The sequence below is a fragment of the Hydra vulgaris genome, chromosome 03 (assembly GCF_038396675.1).
Source record: "Hydra vulgaris chromosome 03, alternate assembly HydraT2T_AEP".
NCBI lineage: Eukaryota > Metazoa > Cnidaria > Hydrozoa > Anthoathecata > Hydridae > Hydra > Hydra vulgaris.
The window spans coordinates 35,627,501-35,650,379 of record NC_088922.1 but is presented as its reverse complement, the minus strand read 5'-3'; the positions used below and the strand labels follow the sequence as shown (position 1 = coordinate 35,650,379).

At 26.4% G+C, this 22,879-nt stretch overlaps 2 protein-coding genes across 2 annotated transcripts in view; both read right to left on the bottom strand.

Annotated features, from left to right (window-relative positions):
- Positions 1–7,659, bottom strand: part of LOC100212333 (acid-sensing ion channel 5-like) — a 29,143-nt gene extending 21,484 nt beyond the window's left edge. Inside the window, 1 exon segment of the mRNA NM_001309739.1 lies at positions 6,859–7,659. Coding sequence (NP_001296668.1) covers positions 6,859–7,659 — 801 coding nt within the window.
- Positions 7,660–7,950: 291 nt separating this feature from the next.
- LOC100200134 (AP-5 complex subunit beta-1) overlaps positions 7,951–22,879 on the bottom strand; it is a 109,378-nt gene continuing 94,449 nt past the window's right edge. The window contains exons 23-33 of the mRNA XM_065793041.1: positions 22,816–22,879; positions 22,407–22,479; positions 22,071–22,126; positions 19,977–20,056; positions 19,750–19,834; positions 19,602–19,640; positions 19,351–19,411; positions 16,022–16,130; positions 15,651–15,715; positions 12,822–12,934; positions 7,951–8,193 (exon numbers count right to left, since the gene is read on the bottom strand). Of these exons, the coding sequence (XP_065649113.1) occupies positions 8,036–8,193; positions 12,822–12,934; positions 15,651–15,715; positions 16,022–16,130; positions 19,351–19,411; positions 19,602–19,640; positions 19,750–19,834; positions 19,977–20,056; positions 22,071–22,126; positions 22,407–22,479; positions 22,816–22,879 (903 nt within the window). The 3' untranslated portion in view covers positions 7,951–8,035. The remainder of the gene's footprint in view (positions 8,194–12,821; positions 12,935–15,650; positions 15,716–16,021; positions 16,131–19,350; positions 19,412–19,601; positions 19,641–19,749; positions 19,835–19,976; positions 20,057–22,070; positions 22,127–22,406; positions 22,480–22,815) is intronic.

The window sequence follows — 22,879 nt, the reverse complement described above, 5'->3', positions numbered from 1 at the left end:
CTATGCAGTATTTATAACACACCTTCAGACAAATCAAAACGGGAAAAAAAATGGAAATCCAACGTGTTGATGACTCCATGAAAGCAATGAACTCTTACGAAAGGACTTTAAAATAAAGGTGTTGAAAATCGATGCATATCTCTTAAAGGATCAATATTCAGTTTAGGGGTTTTGGATGATTTAACCCTTAAACTGAACATTCAGCACCATATGCATACAAACTAATATGCAAGTGGCATGAATGCTTGGTTTGCTGTCGACAGCCAGATTTATAATAAATGTAAACTTTAAGTCTATAGTTTCACAATATAGTAATAGATGATTGATGGGATTAACGCTAATAGATATTGCTAAATTTGGGACATATAAATTTAATAGCGAGATGCTGAGGTTGGAACTTGCCTTTTCAAGTACTTGTTTAATTTAATCCCAACACTAACCCACGTTTCTTTCAGCAAAAACTCGTGAAGGCCAAAATGGGAATGAATATATTATAAAAAGCTATTTATCTCTATAGGCGTGATAAAGAAAATAAAATTAAGTCTTATTAAAGAACGAAATTGTACCGCAATTGTACCTTTATTGAAAGTTTTCTTTTCAATCAGTCATAACAAACTCTGCAATTTCATCCATGAAAATAATTGTTGAGTTTGCAGATTTGATTTTTATATTATTACATTATTATTTTATTATAACTTTATTAATTTATTTTTATTTAATAAATAAGTACAATATATTGTACTGTATTAATAAAAATAGATTTTTTAAATTTATTAATAAACTTAAAAAAGCCATTTTTATTAGAGAGATAAAAATTTCTCAACAAAAAAGTAAGTTTATTAATTAAAAAAAATAATTAAAAAATCATAAACTGATAATTTACTTTGGTGATATCATGAAGCTTTCTGTGCGCAGCTAATGTATAATTAATATATTTGTTAGAGGTCGACATCAGGTCAGCAAAAAAGTTTGACACAAAGGAGTTACCATAAAACATTGAAACGAGGTCGGCGATTTTTTGCTGACCTCAAACACTTTTAGGTCGGCAATTAGGTCGGCATTGCCGAATGCCTAATTCTGAAGGAATAATATTTTTAAAATTTTAATAGGTTTGAGTACGAGGTTGACAAAAAAAATTTTCAGATAATATTGGTCAGTGGGTACCCTAAAATATATTTATTTTGAAAAATTTTTTAAAACCAGTGTTATTTTATTATATAGAACAAACCTTAGGATAAACCAAAAGTAATTTTTACAAAAAAAGTAAATTTCAGGCGATACTAATATAATAAATATAGATTTGCTTACCACCTGGAGTTTTGGTGTACGGGCGGATCATCGTTGGAATTAATGACTTTTTAGATGTTAAAAATTGCGTATAAAAATTTTGACAAATAATTAAATGTTTTTCATACTGATTTAAAATAAAAATAACTTATTTTAAATTCGTATGCTGATACAAATATAAGTTTGGTGATTATAACAACAGTTTTTAATAGGCCAGGTGAATAAAAATGAGCAATTGCTTTTAGCAATTGGTCAGCTTTACGTGAACAAAAGCCTAATTTTTAAGTTTTTGAAGTTTTTATTCACGTAAAGGTGACAAATTACTGAGTAAAAGCAATTGCTCATTTTTATTCACCCGGCCTAATAACAACGCACAGTGTATCGCTTACAAGCTCTTTACAAGCTCGGTGGAAAAAAAATATTTTGTTCTGCAACTTGATTCCTTAGAATGTAATAGATAATTTATTGATGTTTTATTTATTAGTTACGCATTTTTTTGATTGATGTTTTTATATGCAAGTATTTTTTATCGTAAATACACAGATATATAATGAAAACATTCTTGAAAGAAACAGTTGTTTACATGAGATTTCTTTTCTTTTTTTTCATGATAAAGACATCGATTTTGCTTTATTTAAGTTTATTTGAACTATTTTAAGTCTAACTTAATATTATTTATATATTACCATTTTGCAATCTTCTTTCCCAATAAGTTCAATTTTATTACTATTTAGAACTTTTTTTCGTTCAACGAACAAACTTTTTAGTTGTTGTTGTTTTTTTCTTTGATTACAAATATTATATAACAAAACATATAAACAGAATAGACTTTAGATTTAAAATGGGTAAAATAAACTTATATAGAGCTAAATCAATATCTTTTTTATGAAAAAACAAAAATGATTTTAAATAAATAACTGTTTCTTTCAAGGTTACTATTTTATAATATATGTGAATTTACTTGTTTTCATGCGATTCAGCGCATAAAGAACCATGACGTACTATTATATATTGCGCGCGCATGAAATTATCGGAACTGTGAAGACGTGTATTAAAATTCAACTGATAACGTAAAAAAAAAAAAATTGTTTTCCTAACAATTATCATCGGATGAATCATTGTTATTTTCACTATCCGAAGAACCGGACCCCAAAATAATTTTCTTCGCCACTCAGAATTGCATTTCCAACTAGCTATGGTGATATTGCAGGTGGAACAATTAAATTCAAAAGTAATTTACTGGTTTAAACTAACTAATTTACGTTCTAACGGTAATTTACTGGTTTTCTTACTTGACATTTCTCTGTATAAGTTTTTGACAGGATCTGATGTTACCAAAAGCATATTTAGCAAGCCTATATTTGTAGAAATACATGAGTTTTTTCTTGTATGATCGGAATCAATGAAAATTTTTGTTGCGGGCTTCTTGAGACTCTTCCAATAGGTATCCGATTGGAAGAAGGCGCGTTTTTATAACTTTTGTGCTATGTACAAGTATATTGTGCACAGGAACAGACATATTGTACCACGGGTATAGATTAAGATAAAGAGTTTTGGTTTCAGTACAAAGTTTTTCAAATTCATAATAATTAGTATCATAGCCAGAGAAAAGTGTTATTAATAAAATACTGAAATTTTTAATGAGATTGACGTCTAAACCCGTAATCATACCACTCAATTCTGGCTTAATAAAAAACCTGCAAGCTGTATTCTCATCATTTGTATTCCCTAAGCTAGGTTTACAGTTGACCATTTTAAAAACCATACGGGCCTTATTGTCTACAATAAGACCCATATGGTTTTTAAATTTTTATTTGATATCTTCTGAACGTTTTTGAACAATAGATTTATCTTCATCACTTCCAGCTTGGCCCTTTTTTACATCTAAAGGATAGCTAATGTGTAACATGCTCTCAAAAAAATGAATCTACGCATAAAATGTAAACAGACCAAAACCATTATGTTCTTTTTTAACTACCAAGTCTTTTAGTTCACCGTTGATCGTTTTGGGAGTCACACCACATGTAGAATTTGAGTCAGTCGAGACATTTCAAAATTTCCACCTATCGTTATAATTGTTACGTCGTGATTTGCCGAGTCTTACAGATGTTGGAATAAGTTGAGATACTATTTTTAAAACTTGGATAATTTCTTTTGTAGTAAATACATTTGTTTCTTTTGAAAAAATAAATTTAATTGGTCGGCAAAAAAGTGTAAATGAATTTTGTGGTTTTCACCAAATAATATTTTGGCCGTCACTCAGTCTCAATGGAACAAATAAAAATACAGACAGAAACTCATCAGTGGTATCAGAGTTTGTATATCTCTGTTTATAAGTGCTGTAACCGGAGCTCCAATCACATTCACATTTGCTAATTAATGTGAATGGCATTGTAAAAGTATGATTTTTAAGAACTTCATGTTTTAATTAGGCTTTAGTAGTTTTATTAAGTATTACTTGTAGGTTAATTTCGACACGTGTTTCTGTAACAAAAAAATTCTAATCTAATATATAATATAACTTTTTTGACTTATATAAACTATAATAAGATGGAAATACTATATGCCCTGCCTTTAAAGACCACTTTTGCATATGTTTAAAAGAATAATTTGTACATTTAGAGTCAATGTAATAAGCTAATGTCTTGTCACGACTCAACAACTTGCCACCACAAATAATCTTATGAGTTTATTTTTTCTGATTGATTTTGATTTTGATTCTTTTTCTGATTAAGTAGCTTCGTTTTTTTGCCCCGCAATACGATACGATACGCTACGATATGCTACGATATGCTACTTCAACACCAGCGGTCGAATCAGTTGCACTTTGCGATTTTACTATGTTTTCGACGTTCCTTTTTTGGTTTTAAAGGACGAGTCTTTAAAGTTGTTTTTGGACCGTCCTTGAAAGAAGCCCAGATGATGAAAAAACATCGCTAGTATTTACCAACTTTTATTTTTGTTTTAAAAACGGTCCATCATCATATGTACTGCAGACCATTTTGTTGCACAGTTTGATGCCAAACACGAAATTTTTAACTGCAAAGACCTCTATGAATCTCTAGTTACATTTGTTACATTAATATCACAAAATATTTGTAAAATAAAATCAAATAAACAAAAATTTCTTTCTTCTTGATTATGTTTCCGCCATTCTTCAATTTTCTGAAAATAATTGAATTGCAAAAAAATATGGATTGATGTTGTTAAAATTTTTACATCGCTGTGCACCTTAGGACTTTAGCTATACACTTAAAAAAGTAGCTTGGATACATGTGGATATAAAAAGTTGTAAAATTTAAAAATTAAAAACAAAAAAAGATTTGGCAATTTTAACGCAGTTTTTCAAACCGTGTTCCAATACATATTGCTTAAGTTCTAAATAAAATATTTAATGTAAGTAAATAGTACTCACCCTCTAAAGTAAAATCTATCACTGCAATAAAATGATTCTTTTCTTAAAACTTTGTTAAATGGTATTACAAACTCGGTAAATTTGTAACTTAGCTTTTTCAAAAGTAAAACTACATTTTAACGACTAAATAATTGCTTGCTCAATGAGGTTAAGGAGAGATCCGCAGAAAAATATAGCGTTTTGGTCCTTTCGCTGTTTAAAAAAAGCCGTTTTATTTTGTGTGCGTTCTGATTGGTTTATTTTTTTTAAAAGTCTTGAAGCTCACCGTATATTTTGTTTACAAATATTCGGTAATTTTATTATCTACGAGTTTCAAGTTTTAGCTTAATACTATGGAGCAGAAGTTATATAAAAGTTGAAACGTTTTTTTTTGGTCATTTATTCAAACGACTATAAAGAGATTAAGGAAGTAAATTGCTATGAGTGAAAACTAACGTGAAAACTTCGATTTTAACGTTTTTACTTTTTACGGAAAGATAAAATAAGAGGTTTTTAGTCATTTATTGAATATTTTAATGCTGTAATCAAGAAAACTTTTTACTTTCGAATAAAAGAGACATTTTTGGAATGTAAATACTTAACACATTTGTTTTAACTGTTTTTATGATGCTGCCCCGATGCGTTTTATGTATTTTAGTGGTAGATTTGTTTTGCTTGATACTTTGGTTGAAAGAAGATTTATAAAAAAATAAACTATATAAGAAAAGCTTAAATTCTACTTTTTAAAAATATATAACAGCAATAGTCGAGAATAAGCGGAAAACACAAAAAATTGAAGTTTAAAAATTTAAATTAAAATTAAATGTAAATTTTTGTTTTTAAGAAATGCAAATCGTTCAGATCTCTCCTTAACTACGCTGAGTATTACTAATTGGTTTTTAATAATTAACACCGCAAGTTATTTCCCATACGGGAATCCCATACTGTATATGTGAAAATATTATCAATTAGTTGATTTCTTGAACTGACTTTAGTCCACCTAGCTTGTATAAAAAGATCACTGCGCAACGTTGTAAAAATAATGTGGAAAGAATATTCTACAAGCGGGATTTTTTATCATTTAAAAAATTCAAACAAAGAAACTGATTTAAATATAAAACGTCCACATGAAAACACTAGATTAGGAATTAGAAATATGCAAAAAAAGAAAAAAAAATCATAATATTTGTTAAACAGCAGGTTATTGAGGAAATTGTGTTAAAGCTAGTAATGTTGGACGGCTAGTCGATAAATGCCAAGACAAAAAGTGAAAAAACACTTTACTAAAAAACTATTTCTGGAATTAAAAAGTTTTAAAAAACTTTTTAATTTCGGAAATAATTTAGATCAGTGTGCTAATACAAAATTGTTTTAGAAACTTGCTTGCTTGTTTGTTATTATATTTAAATTGCGATTTTAAATAAAATAAAACATAATGTCGGGATTCCGGCTTTATGTGTTATTTTATCTAAAATCACAATTTAAATATAGAAAAAATATTCAAATATAGAATAAGTATAGAATAAATATATTTATAGAAAACTACACACCGGGAGTTCTGGGATGGAAAACTTACGGGAAATGAGAAACTCTAGTTGAAATGAAATAAGCTGTTGAAAACGAATTAAAAATAGCATTTTGTTTTTCGACCTTTTTTCTGCAAATGTAAATTAAAATCTAATTATAAATTATGATTGTGTTTAACATAAAAAAAGTTTTTTTTCCAAAACTAATTTCTCTTATACTGGGGGCATTTTTAAGAGTAAGTTCCAATTCAAGAGTTTGATCAAATTTGTTATATAAAGGTTTGTACTATTTGCAAATCACGTGGTGTCTGTCAAACCAAAGCTTTTTTAATTTAAAAACTTATAATTGTAAAAATTGGCATAAAATACGTTAAAATTTATACTAACTAATCTTAATTCGTTTTTAACGGTATCTATCTCTTGTCAACCTACTGGAAAAAGTAGTTTAAAAAAACTTAAAATAAATAGTCAAATAATTTTTTTTTAACTTATAACATAAGCGGTAGATAAATTTATTATAAATTATTTTAGCTATAACATTGTAGTATTTGTTGAAAATATGACAAGTTTATATTATAAACAAAACATTAAGTTTTAAATTGGGTTTTAAAACTTTTAAAACTTAACAAATTTGGTTACAAAAATACCAACCTTTATCTTGTTTATTCGAAAGTATGTGGTAAACCCAGGGGATACAATTGGGCCTCTCATCCTGACTGGTGTTTCCTCTTGACTATGTAAAATAAAATGGATTCCAGATTCCATCTCATCACGATAATATTCGTAGTGCTGCAAATTTAATATTAATTCTAGATTTCTTTTTATACCTGTACCTTTCACTGATAGACGGCTGTGCCCAGGCTTACCTGAATTAATTGTAAAGCAACGATCACCTTGCATCCAATTAAATTCGCTAAAATTTTTAGCTGAACAGGAACGACCATTAAATTTGCATTCAAGTAGCATATCCTCAAGATTATGGCGTGCTTCTCGGGCTATCATCAGAGCATCGTCGGCAGAAATATTCTGGGCATTCTGATCAATAAGTGCATTATCAAAAGATGTTCCATTTACAATACTCATTCTTACATCGTTTAAGTTGCACAACGAAACTGCTGGAAATTCTAAATCATTTACATAGATCTTCATACGAACAGTATTTACGGGATAATTAAGATACTTTCTTGTGCTTTCATAAACTTCACGCATTGCGTATAACATTGCCGTAAGAGTAACCACGATCCAAATTATTCTTCGTACTTTATACGTGCTATCACATATATAATTGATTCCATGGAATGATGAACTAACAGCCATATCACTAAGGTAATCATTTATTGATTGATTACGCAATTCATCTACCGTATCATGATTTGCTCCTGGAAGATAAGAGATTGCGTTCTGGTATCTTTTTCGACGACGCTTACTAATTTCACATTTAAGTTCCAGCATGCATGATAAATAATTTATTTCTAATTCGGGGTCTCTCGTAGAAACTTCCATATTTTTAATTACTTTGTTTCTTGGTCACTTTTATAATTTTTTTTCAATTTATGCATTGCGATTTTAATGCGACAAAATACAAATGCATTAAATTATTAAAAAATTTTACTTATAGGAATGATTTGAAATTGGTTAATCCAATAAATAAATTTTGCGCTCAAAATAAACATATGTTGCAAAGTAAATCAAACTTTTTAAAGTATAAACATATGTTGCAAACACATGTTTATGAAGATTTCGTAAGATAGTAAAAAGATTTTTTGTATAAAAATGTCTACATACAAAGACAAAAAATTTAAATTTTTATAAACAGGAACTAAAAAGCTTATTCTGGAAGTTTAAGCGTTTCTAAATAATCATCGATTTCGTCAAGTAAAGTATAGTCGTCTGTTGCAATTCGAACTAAACAACTTTCACCGAACTCAAATTTGAAAAGCACATGATTACGAGGAGGTAAGTGTATACCAACGTTTATGAGGGTAGCTAAAAAAACGATATATATATATATATATATATATATATATATATATATATATATATATATATATATATATATATATATATAAAAGGTTGAGTTATAAATAATGTCATGTGGTTTAGTAGCTCCATGCCACAACAAATATTTATTGTACTGTGTCGTGGTATATACTGATCAATGAAAGAGAATTTCGCACAGATTATATTGATGCAAAGAGTAATAACATAGCAGAAGAGAGAACGAAATAAAAATACCTTTTTTTTTTTAAAGAACAGTGTCAGTAGTAACATAATTTTCAATTAAATACCGCGTAATTATCATAACTTAAAATTAACCAATCACATTCTACTTTTTTAAAAAAATTATCCAATGATATTATTTTAAAACGTCATAAGCAATCAAAGTATTACTAAGTTTGAACCATTCTAAAATTGATTCAAAAAATGCTGGATCCGCCCCTGAAGCATATTTTGAAACCCTACACAGGCTCAGAATAAGCAGAGCTATGCGCAATCTAATTCGCTGATTTCGAAAAAGAGGCTTTTGCGCGTAAGTTTAAATCAAAACAAATGTCAAAAAACGTATCGATTAATAAAAGTGAAACTGAGTAATTGGCAAATAATAATAACAAAAAAAGTATGATTTTTCTATCCGATTTTATACAATACTTATTATTTTACAAAACTTCACAACTCAAAACATCCGTGATTTTCATAATATTTTCTTAAAAATAAAGATTTAAAAAATTTAGTATGTTTTCCTAATGGTTTTTATAACTCAAAGGTATAAAAATGACAAACGTTGTAACAAATGGTAAAACTTGACTATGCTGTGATTCTCCTACGATAGATTTCTTAAAACAGTTTTAAAATTTACCAAGTAATATCAATTGAATATTATTAACTTGATATAAGCTTTTTCAAATTAAGTTCCCATTAATCCTGTAATATAACAAGAAAAATATTTTAAAAAATAAGCTAATTTCTTTTCAGATTTTTACTTTTATTATTCCCATATATAAATTGTATACGTCACTAAAACATTTTAAGTTTGAGAATATTGCTTATTGATTGTTATAGCTAGCCCAGATAATTTGCAACACTCTCAAAATAAAAGCAATCGTGAGCAAGAGCTGATTTAGATTGCCTTTGGTAATGTATAGAATAAAAGATTACAAAGCATTGTAGCATAATAAGCTATAAGAAAAAATTTATAACCTGATGTCCACAAGTGTGTTTTGATATAGTAAACTGATTACCAAAAGGAATAACTCTTAACTTACCACACTCTTATGAAAAACTAAGTGTAAAAAGGTAGAAACAAAAAAATTGCTAACATACAAGCTCATGTTGATATTTATTTCAATTTCAAAAGTCAATACATATAAAGCACATGTTTGTTGATATATAGCTTGTATTCTATAATTGGTAAAAAATGTTTACCCTTTAACTGCAACTGATGGTAAATAATATTAAATAAAGCAACAAAGTTTGATAAACTTTACATTTATTATGCTATCAATTTATTTTACATTATATACTCCTTTAGCAAAATAAAAATAAAAAAAAAAAATAATTTTTATTTTTATTTTTCTAGAGCAGAAATATTTATCTTTTATATTTCCAAATTTTATGAATAGTTTTATTATGTAAACTTTTTGGTATAACCAATATAGTCGAGTGTGCTTTTTTTCAATTTCTGCGAATACCTCTTGCAAAATAATATAAAAATAGAGACGTTTTATGTTTTATCTTGAAGTAATATTAATAACTTTTTTTTTAAACTTCTTCAAATGTTAAAGCTTGTTTTGACGAAGTTTTTTTTATTACAATAATTTCCATAATTCATCTTTAACTGGTTAAGTTTTTTTAACTAGCTTGTAATATCAGCGCTTATATGTAACTGTACAAAAGAACTGTTCAGTAGAAAACAAATATCACTTTTTTTGTTAAATTTTCCAATAGATTATTAATATACAATTTTTATCCTATTTATATATAAGTTAAAATACCTGACCATACTTTTTTTAATTTTTGACAAAGTGTTTGAAGGTTTAAGAATGATGCTTTATTAAAGTAAAGAAAAATATTAACGTACATCTTATCAGTTAAATATTTCAAGAGTTTTTACGTACAAAACACATTTGATAATAACGGGTGATTACTAAAAATCTGGACAAAACTAAAAATTAAATAACTTTTAATCTAGAAGACCTATTTTATTGTTTTAAAAAGAATAAAATAGCAAATTTATTCTAATTTTAATAAAAACGTTTATCTTAATTCAACAAGACCTTGTCTTCTTATTGTGTCGAGTCTTCTGCTAGTAGACTCTGCCAAGCGTTGTACCAGCTCTTTTTCGAATTTCTTAAAACAGTAAATTATTCTAGAGCGTAATTGATCCAAATTCTCTACCTGCCAACCATTTTTGTAAACATCTCCTTTGATACAAGACCAAAAATCCTCAATACAACGACATTCAGGCATATTTGGAGGGTTTTCACTTTTTGTTACAAACTTTATTCCATTTTCATTCAAAAACTTAACAGCTTTGTTTGAGTAATGGGCACTTGCTAGATCAGGCCAGAATATGTATTTGGTATTTTTTGGAAGCTGTTTGATGTGTGGTAATAGTTTTTTAGTCAAACATTCATCAACATAAATATGCTGGTTAATAGCTGTTCCAGACTGTACAATGTATGGAGTTGATAGGCCAAAAGGCAAAATGACGCTGAGAAATACCACATTTATGGTCAAAAAGCTTGGTAAGTTGACTGATGGCACGCTTAGTCATCATTTTTGACTTTCTACCACTACTAGTTTGCCTTTCAAATGGTTTATCTTCTTCTACACGTTTAATAATTCCATATATAGTCGATCTTGATAAGTTTTCTGCTTCAAAATGAGAAACAGTGAATGATTTAGGTTTATCTAAATTTTCTTGATAAAACTGGTACACACGTTTTCTCTGGAGCTCTTTAAAAAGTGTTAAATGATTTAAGACGATGTTTTATGAGAGTTATGTAATAAAAAAATATATCAGTCTCCTCAAAACTATGGTTGAAACAAAACATGAAAACAAAATCTCCTCAGAGCTCAAATATTGTCATGGAACATGTAAGCTAGTTTTGCAATCAGTACAAATTTTTTTTATTTAAAAACTCTAATGTTCAACTCTTTATAATTAACATATAAATCAATTTATAAATAAAGTTCTTCACCAGTAGTCTGGTAAAACTGCATATAATCTTTATATGCAAAAGTACTTCACAAGTAGCCTGTACAACTGTATATAAACTTTGTATTTGAGCATGCTTCAAGGCCAAGAACATATTTTACGAGAAATATATTTATAAATCTTTTCGAATTTACTTCAACACATACATTTTTTTTCCATATCTTTAAATTAACAACAGATAAAACCTCCATCACCAAGGTAAACTTTATTGAAATTTTAAGATTTTTACGAGTGAAAATTCTCTTGTACAAATAGATTTTGATACCTTTTAAATACTCTGAAGAGTACTAAAATAAAAAAATTTCCTGTGTTGATAGCAACACAAAATTTGTATTGATAAACTTAGTTTATTGATAAAATTAGTTTATCATTACTATGAAATTCATTTCGATAATCTGTATTGATTTTAAATATATTTTTCAACAAATGCGCACTTGCCTCTCTTTCAAAATCAGCGAATCAGATTGCTCATATTTCTGTCTATTCTGAGCCTGTATAGGGTTTCAAAATATCCGCCCCTGAATCCACTTCAATTACAGCTTTTGTTTGGAGTTTGCTCTCTCAAACTACAAAAAATGCTAGATTCGCCACTGAATCCACTTCGATTACAGCTTTCAAAGTTTACAAACTACATTTCAAAAATTTCTTTTTTAACCCAGATATTTAGCTGGATATTCTATTCTGGACATCTCTAAATTATACTTCTAAGACTATACCAGGATTTTAAACGATTTTTGATGAAATGTACAGAAAATTGCGTCAGCAGCTGCCAGCACTGGTTAACAGAGGAGATCTGAGCCTGCTCCACAACAACGCGCAGCCGCATATCTTACGAATCACTGTCCAAAAATTAGAGGAATTGAGCGTCAAAGTTCTGCCCTTTCCACCTAACCCCAAGACCTATCGCCAACCGACTACCGTCTTTTCAAGCACTTCAATAACTTTCTCACCGGTAGAACCTTTGCCAATCTAACGTCTCACAAAAACAGCCTTTGTTGACTTTATCAAATCCCGATGAACTAATTTTTATGCCAACAGAATTATTTGACTAGCGTTACTTAGGCAAAAGTGTGATTCAAATGCTGCTTATTTCGATTAAGTAAAATAAATATTCACTGAGACATTACAGTTTAAAGGAGACTTATTAAAACGGAAGTTATTTATGACTCAACTTATATATATATATATATATATATATATATATATATATATATATATATATATATATATATATATATATATATATATATATATATATATATATATATATATATATATATATATATATATATATATATATATATATATATATATATACATTTAATACTATCATTAAAATATATAATACATATCATTTATGTCACACAACATTAGAAAATATACAATAAAATCTCACCATCTTCATATGTAATGAACTGCTCTAATTTCAACTTTAAAATCATTGATGATAGATTGCACATATATTTTACTGATATAATATTGTTATTCTGTAATATTTTTTCGCCAAAACTTAAAAAAAGATAAAAATATATAGTTTTTTGACTTAAAGTAAATCTATGCAACACATGTTAGTTCGCAAATAGGTTATATTTTATTAACACAACAATTTGTTAAATACTGTGGTAAATTTGCGTTATAAAATCTCCCACTCCATAATCCAAAATAACATGTCTCCAGCAACATTTTGCCCGTTTTTATTGAAATTTAGTAAAAATATTCACTAAAAAGTTTACTTTGAAGATAATAATAAGGCAGATTTATAACAGAATTTGATGTATTTTTATAAAAAAGTTTTCGTAAAAAAGATTTTTTAATTTTTTATCGTACTGTATCAATTTCGTAACTTTTTATATAAACAATTTTATTATAAAATTATATGAATTATATAAACAAAGCTTTTTAAAAAAAACATTGCAACATGTTATTTTTGGCATGATATAAAAATTAAAAAAATGCTGCATGCTTAGCAATATACCTTAAGACTTGTATTTTTTAATCTTACATCCTTTTTTTTTTTATAGAAAATGTTGTTAAATATATAAAAAGATTTTGCTTCAGAGCAGTTTCCAATAATAGATATTGAAAAAATTTCAACTTTTAATACTATTTCAACGTTTCAACTTTTTATTTTCATATTTTAGACTAGATTATTTATTAACTAAAAATTAGTATTTTTAAAGTCAATTTTGAGGTATGGCTCAAGCAGCAGACCAACAAGCGACTAGTTCCAAGTATGTATTAAGATGATGAATATTTTAAAATGATTTTAGTTATTTACTTAAAATAATCCACACAATAATCTTTAGGTTATTTATTAAGAAAAAGATCTGCTCTAAATTAAACAAGCATTTTGTACAAATCATCAACCACATTATTTTGGACAACTATACCTGTTGAATGTTTTAAACAAAATGCATTAGACAAAATATTAAATGTTATATGTTGTTGATAAAAAATTATAAAGAGAATGTTACTGCTGTTTGTCAAAGATACTTTTATTTTAACTTCTTTTTCTCTAAACTGCAACATTAAAGTTTGGACAATTAGTTATGTTGCTCTATTTTTTGCGGAAGAAATTTTCAAGGATTATGGAGTTATGCGATTCTTTCTATGCAAGAAAAAGAATCTAAACATTTATCCATTAAACAAGAATTAAAAACAGATCTACAAAAGACAGAAATGGTATCGACTGATGCAGTATAGCTATGTACACAATTTTTACCTGTCTTATTATTTTCTGATAACAACGTTAATAATTAATATAAAATAAATAATTCTGATTTTTGACCTAGTAAACCTATTACAGACAAAGAATGCTGTCATATTTATGTTTCTTACAACTTGAGCTATAATATTAAGTTTGCATCAAGTTTGTTTCAATTCTAGACAGTGTTTAGCAGAAATATTTGACAGAAGATATTTTATTTATAATGAAGCCTGTGAAATGCAAAATAATTGTTATGGGTCTGTAAATGTAGGTTTACAGATGCATAATAATATTTGAATCTTTAAAAAAATACTTTCATTCTGCTTTGTAGGACGCCATTTTGGAAATGAAAAATCGATATTATGCAAATGTACGAATTGAAGTAACATAAAAGTTGTTGCTCTTTTTTTAACAAATGCAGCTAAGTAAAAGCATATATTTTTTTCAAGAAATCCAGGTGGGTAAAAGCATATGTTTTTGTTATGCCTTAGTGACAGCAGAGATCAGCTACTACAAACACAGATAATAGCTTGCTATAGAAAAGTTTATTATAAAACTCTTGTTGATCTGTACAGTATTATTCTGGCAGCTCTGCACACAACAGCATAAAATACCAAGAATCAGTAGTACTAAATTAAGCGTTAACAATTTCACTAGTCCACAGACCAGATATGTTATACAGGATTTTAAAAAAGTATTAGAAAACCCCAAACTTGCTGCCTGGCTGTAATTTATTTTATTAGATTATTTTCTTAAAAAAACTTAAACCGAACAATTTGTTGATCTCCTTCATCACTACAACACTGATAAACACTTGGTAACTCTGAAAAACACGATGAAAAATATAAACTGTGCAATTAGAAAAATCTTTTATTTTGTAACAGTGCAAAAAGACCTTTTTGTTAGTTAATGCTATAATATAAAAAGTGTAATGTTTAATATAATATTTAGTATAATATAAAAAGTCTAATATTTAAAAAGGAAGATTTTTCTTTGAACTGTTTACAGCATATCATAGTAAATATTTTAATAGCAACAAAATTGCATTTGCCATAAAAATTGATACATCAATTAAAATAACTCTAATGTATGAAAAACATCAACGTGGTACGAATTAACACAATAAATGTTGAACACCATGTATAACTAATAACTTAAGGGTGTCAGTTTTCATGTTGCACATTATTTTAGTATTAACACCTTTTATATATATATAAAATAAGTTTTAATCATAAAAGTAAATAAAAAGATAAACTTTATATGATATCTTCAAACTGATATTTATAGCATTTAATAATTAAAAAAAAATTATTTGAACTAATGCGCATTATAAATAAAATTCCTTCCATTGACACTCGGATCAATTTACATAAATATAACTCATACATATTAACTCATTACTTGCTATTAAGAATAATTAAAAAAGAAAACTTTGAACTAAAAGCTGCAGAATCCTGCATCATTAAGATGTTTTTAATCTTTACTTTACAATACTTTAGATAAAAATAAAACTGTTACCTTGTTTTAGATGGATTTTTTTCAATATCAAGCCACAAAGCATCAAATAAACCTTTTACACTATACTATAAACAAAATTTATAAATCAATAAATTTTAAGTTTAAAATACAAACTTAAATAGATTAATGATAAAGTTTTACAAAAACTTATTATGTTTTTTACATGATAAACTTGTTATGTGTTTCAATATTTTATCTCTTACATTTATTATTTTATCTATTATTAGTTATTTTCAAATGTCAATGGTTTTTTTTTTGTTCCTTTTTTTTTTCATTTGTTACTTTTAACTATTAATTTTATACAATTATTAATAATCATTAACAAAAAGGTCATAAACACAACAAAAAATTCAAAACATTACAAAAATTACCTGGAAAGCAGCAATGCAAGGTAACGGCATAAATAAATGTCGAAACTTTAATTGGATAGAATCCAATTGAGTTGTATAACAATTGCTATTTGCATCAATATAAGAGGCACTGTAAGTAAAATTTACTGATCATTTTTAATTAACTCAAATTTAAAAAAATTTCAAAATTAAAAGAAAATATATAGCAAATTTATCATAAAAATACTTAATTCTGTTCTCATACCATACCTGGTCTATTTTTCACACATTGTACCTGGTCTTTTGTTTCCACATTATACATGGCTTTTTGTTCTTACATAATACTTGGTCTTTTGTTCTCACATCATACCTGGCCTTTACTAGTGAGTTAAGTTATCAAGTGACGCATGTAATACACTGTAATATTACATGTCTTACTTGATAACTTAACTCACTAGTAAAAATAGGTTGTTACCTGAAACGCTTTTAGTGTAATTCTTTTTATTGCATTTTAATAAATGTAAATTAATCAATTTACATTTATTAAAATGCATTAATTTATATATTTCTTATTCACTTATTCCTTATTCATTCATTACTAAAATAATATAAGACATAATCAAGATTTAAAATATGAATCATAAAAAGATTTGTTAGGATACAGTATGCATAATACATATTAGGGTATTTTAAAATAATGACTTTAATAATTTTTAACTAACATTGTTTTCCATAAGGAGCCCCAACCTTGATATTACTATTGAAAATTTTTTTTTCGTGATTGGACCACTCCATGACTTCTCTCAGCAGATCCAATGGTCATTTTTTGACCATTGGATCTGCTGAGAGAAGTCCTCTTTTGCCCTTTTTTCAGATGAACTGAGGGGATTATACTCATTATTTTTTTTTAATTTTTATTGTTGTTTGACGAAGTAGAAAGAAATATAAATGTTAAGCACAAGTAATTGAGTAACAAAGATCGCAAAACTCAAAATTTGTTTTCAAGCGTATTTGCGTTATATTTGTATTATGATTAGTAAAATGCCTAATATGTTGAAAAATTTGAAAACCAGTTATATAATTAGTTTCTGAAAATACTAGTTGCTTTTATAAAATAAAGTTTTTTTTGTTAATTGACCTTCTGTTCTTATATTTGTTATATAAAAGGAAAATTACAACATTTGCTACTTCAAGATAATTTACAAACTGTTTATATTAAAATTTCAAAACTTGTAAAGCGTAAAAATGACACCTGATATGAAACAAATACAGGAATTCCAGCCCTTATAAACCACTCAGTGTAAAGATATAGTAGTAAAAAATACAATATTTTTTATTTCATTTTTTTCAAAATCAGTCAGGCTGGCAATGCTCATAGAAGGAGATAAATTTTCCGAATATATACACCCTTTACCATATAAATCTAGCATGATGTACAGGCCCAACCTTTCTTAGTCTGTACTGTTCATCATCAGACAACACCATTGTTGTCAATTCTGCTAACTCCAGATAATCAGATTTGTACCTATCTTAAATAATACTATTAAAACAAAAACAGAATGTTAATAAACCTTTATTTTTCCAGATTATTCAGTATGCTCAGAATTTTATAAACTTTTTCATTGTTTTTGTCTTCATATTTTTTTAAGAAAGCAATAAGGCTTTCTTAAACTATTCCTCGAACCAGCTATCAAAAATATCTTCAGTTTTTACTTTTAACACAATAGAGTTTTGATTAATTGAGTTCTATTTTTTTCATGTTTCTTAAACAAAAAATAATTTAAAAAAAAGAACCATTTGCTTTACAGCTTTGATAAATGTTCCAACATTGAACAGCATGTCTTTCATAGATGTAATGCCTGCATGCTAAGAGAAGTAAAGATTTGTCAAGATATGTGGCTAACCTAATGCACGCACCTTTTTTGTTACCACCATTTACAGAAACATACCCTTTCAATATATCAAGATCTATATCATGTTTCATTATATCTAAATGCAGTTAAAGAAGATAGTGCAAAATCAGAAACATCATCTCTTGAATTAGCTATAACACCTGCCACTCTTGCAGTGTGTTGCCTAACTAGAAATCCCTTGCCTATTTTTGTGTAAGCTGTTTTCTTTAAAAGTTTTCAGGTAACAAAACAAAAAAGATTTTTTAATTTTTTTTTTTAGCCAAATAGATTTTCACTACTTATAAAACTAGTTCAGGTAAATATATTTTATGTTTAAATGTTGTTTTTGTTACGAATCTTAAATTGTTTCATAAGCTTACTGTATTTAAATATATTAAGTATTCTTTAATAAGTTTTGATTGATAAATCACACGCTGAGGAAAAACCTCTCTATGTATCACATAACAAAAAATTTGAACTCACAAAACGCGCCATATTTTGCAATTAATACTTTCTTATACAGAAAATGTTTGTTTGATATCAGTAAGGTGTTGCAATTAGCTTTTGGTGTAATTACTTTTTGATATCAATTTTTTTTTTTATTATTTATTTTTATGCAACAATCGCAGACATTTTGCACATTATGCAATCAAGCTTGATCACAAGATAATATTGTTATTTTGATACTGTTTGTATGTAACCAAGACTAGCCAATTCGATACAAATTTGTTGATAATTCCAGACATAACTTAATGTTTACAGTTTCAGGCATAATTTGATATTTAAAAACTTAACACTCTTAAGCAATCACCTGCCACACCAAACAATTATTAAATTCAATCATCTCTTTGTTTTAACTTTAGAATTAAGTGCATAATAACCAGTTGTAGAATAGATTTCATTTGTTGAAAAGTTGCAGTTTGCTGAATTTAATAATTTCTTTATGTTTTCACCAATTTTGTTTGGTGTAGATATTGTAAAACTATTGTTTGATATTGTTTATTGTAGATGTTGTTTGATGTAAATGATATGAAACTGTTGTTTGATGTAAATGTTGTGAAACTGTTGTTAGGTGTAAATGTTGTGAAACTGTTGTTTGATGTAAATGTTATGAAAACTGTTCTTTGATGTAAATGTTGTGGAACTTTTGTTTGATGTAAATGTTGTAAAACTGGTTTACAGTTATTTATTCAATAATTCTCTCAGTTAAATTTAATCAGAAAGAGAGAAATCAAATTAAATATCTTATAATTGTAAAAAAAAAAAAAATTAAAAAGTGATTGAATGTAACATAAACTAAATTATTCTTTGACTTTTTATCTTTTTATCCATAATAAAAAAACAATTTTCAACCTACAAATACATATAAACAAATATATATATATATATATATATATATATATATATATATATATATATATATATATATATATATATATATATATATATATATATATATATATTTATATAAATACTCACTTTACATCAAAACAAACTGGTTGAGGCTTATTTGGTGTAAACTTAACTATAACTTCTTCACCTTTAAAAATTAATATAAATTTAATCAAAATGAACACAAAATAGTCATTAAAATCATGAGTCAAAATTATCATCTTGTAATATTAATTATTTTAAATAACATTTGATGAAAATTTATACAAATGTTTAACAAAAGCATTAGTTTAAACTTCTAAACTTTTTATGAAAAATTTTAGAACAAAATAATTAACCTTTTTTATTGTTTTTTGAGAGATATGGGCAACAAGCACCTAAAGTTTATTATAATTTAAAATTAAATTTATTTAGTGACTTGATATAATTAATAACAAGTAATAGCAATTCAAATAACAATAAATAAAAATTTGTTTCATCACATACTCTCGACTTTATCATATGAGTCTCTTGTAGAGAAAACAATTTCAACAGCAAATATATCTTGTAAATCTTGATTACTTTTCTCATTCTGAAAAAAAAAGAAAACTCTCTAAAAAATTACGTTTTCCAATTGTTTTTATAAAACAAGGTTTCTTTAGTGAGTAATAATTTTTTATCTGTCTAACTGACAGACTAGCAATTATTATAAGTTGAAAAATTTATTGGCTTACAAAATAAATTAAGAATTTATGAAAAATGCTTCTTCTATATTCTTCCAACATCAAAGCTTTTTTATACTCTTCAAATGAATCTGCATTAAAAAATATATTTAATTAGCATATTTAATACTTTAAATCTATAAGTAGTAAGTTATGATAAAAATATTTTCACTGTTTGATGAATGATGATGGGAATTCCTCATAATTTATACATACTTCCAAAAATAGCCATTCACTATGTACAATGCCACCAGCAAATAAGAAAAACTTTCCGAGTTCTGTTAGCATAATATTTTACGTTAACTGACAACAATTTGAGAAATGTACAATTTGAGAAAACAGTTTCTTGTAAAAACTCATTTCATTTGCAATTAGACCATTTTGGTTTGATCATTTTTATCTAATTTTATTTCTCTTAGTGGAGATAAATCATCACCGGTGCTACTAGACACTGGTGATGGTTCATCGGAGTTAAGCAGCCTTTCGCTGAGAAAGAAAAATGTGCTAAATCTATCTATAGCAACTTCTGAAATTACTGTAGAAATTACAGATATACCTGAGCTGATTATTTTTGCAATTTTTTTGAATGGTTTGAAAAGTATGATACTTTTATACATAACTATAGTTAAAACAATTTGATGTATAAAAACTAAGTAGCCGAATATTCAGTGCTTCAGCCGAGCACCTAGAGAAATATTAGGTATTATTTGTTTACTAATTTATATATATATATACATATATATATATATATATATACATATATATATATATATATATATAAATATATATATATATATAAATATATATATATATATATATATATATATATATATATATATATATATATATATATATATATATATATATATATATATATATATATATATATATATATATATATATATATATATATATATATATAGAACTCTTATATGTTGTCCGAAAGTTTTTTTCATATTTTGTTGACAAAAAGTAAAAATTAAAATACAAGACCGAAATTTTTTTATTTATTAATTGATAGACTGCCTGCCATAACCATACCCTCAGTCGATGTAGCAGCACTCCCTTGCGGGTCAGGCTAAAAGATAGTAGATGTAGCAGCACTCCGTTGCGATTCAGCATATTTGTCAGTTGATATAGCAGCACTCCCTTGCGAGTCAGGCTACTTGTCAGTCGATGTAGCAGCACTCCCTTGCGAGTCAGGCTATATGATAGTCAATGTAGCAACACTCCGCGCATGATATACAGTAAAAAAAATAAAAATAAAAAATATTTTATTAAAAAAATTAACAATAAAAATAAAAACATTGTTTATATTGTTAAAAAACATTCAGAATGTTTTAAAAACATTCAGAATGTTTTAAAAACATTCAGAATGTTTTTAAAAACATTTTGGTCAATTAAATTTGCGTTTTTGTGGTTTTTTTAAAAAACGATTAATTTGTAATTAAATTAATGGTTTTGACTTTCGTCTAACACGCAAATGTTGGACGAAAGTCAAAAGTAATTAAAAGTGATGTACGTGTTGGCGTAAGAATCATTTTTTTCCTTCCGTGCTTCCCAAATGCAACAAACTATAGAACTATATATATTTATATATATATATATATATAAATATATATACATATATATATATATATATATATATATATATATATATATATATATATATATATATATATATATATATTGATGAAACACAGTGTAAAATGAAAAAAGTTTGACAAGTGATTTTCTACTAATTTATTATTGCTCTGTACTTTTAAGAATATTGAGCAATCTATTTTGTAGAATACATTTAAAATTATTTGTGTGTGTGTATGTATATATATATATATATATATATATATATATATATATATATATATATATATATATATATATTAGAATATATGACTCTTTGGTCACTTCATTTAAATAAACATTTTAGGTCTTTTAATTTATGATCATGCTATAGATACATATATATATGTATATATATATATATAATTATATATATATATATATATATATATATATATATATATATATATATATATATATATATATATATATATATATATATATATAGCATTCTTTTTAACTTTGATAAAATAATTTGATAACCTTGAGGCATCTTGAACATATTTTCACTTATCCATGTGTTATCATCATTCTCTTCACTAAAACAAATTAATTGTAATAAAAAAAATCAACTTTGAAGATTTTAGTTTCCACTCAATATAAATAAACCACACCAACAATAAATAACCCACACCAACAATAAATAACCCACACCAACAATAAATAAACCACGCCAACAATAAATAAACCACAACAACAATAAATAAACCACAGCAACAATAAATAAACCAACTCATATGAAAATCTTATCAAAAATACTGACAAGTGTAAAGAACAAATAAGTGTTTAAAATAACAAATAAAAAATCAACAGGCTTACAGAGAAAATGAAAGGAAATCAGTAGTTGCTCTTTTTGCTGAAAGTACTTCTTGAGAAATGGTGGTGGCAACCTCTACAAATTCAATTTACAAGATGAAGTTATTTACTATTTGCTAAATTGAATTATATTATAGAAAATGGAGACATTTAAAGTTATGAGAAAGTATATATGATTGGGTAACTGCATGAGGAACAAAGTAGAAAATTTTTTTGGGGTAAAAACAAAAAAGTCATGGTTTCACATTCAAATTTTTTAAACACACTATATTTTTTATGCTACTACATAATTTTAAAGTAATTTTAAAAAGTTGTTTTTGTAAAATTAATATTTTAAGTACCTAAATAATTTTTTTATACCTACTAGAAATTAAGAGCAAAATGCAAAATACTTTTGCAGATTTTTAAATACCTTGCAAAGTCTCAGCTTCCTCAAAACTTTCATTAACAGCAGAAGATATAAAAGTTTGGCTAAA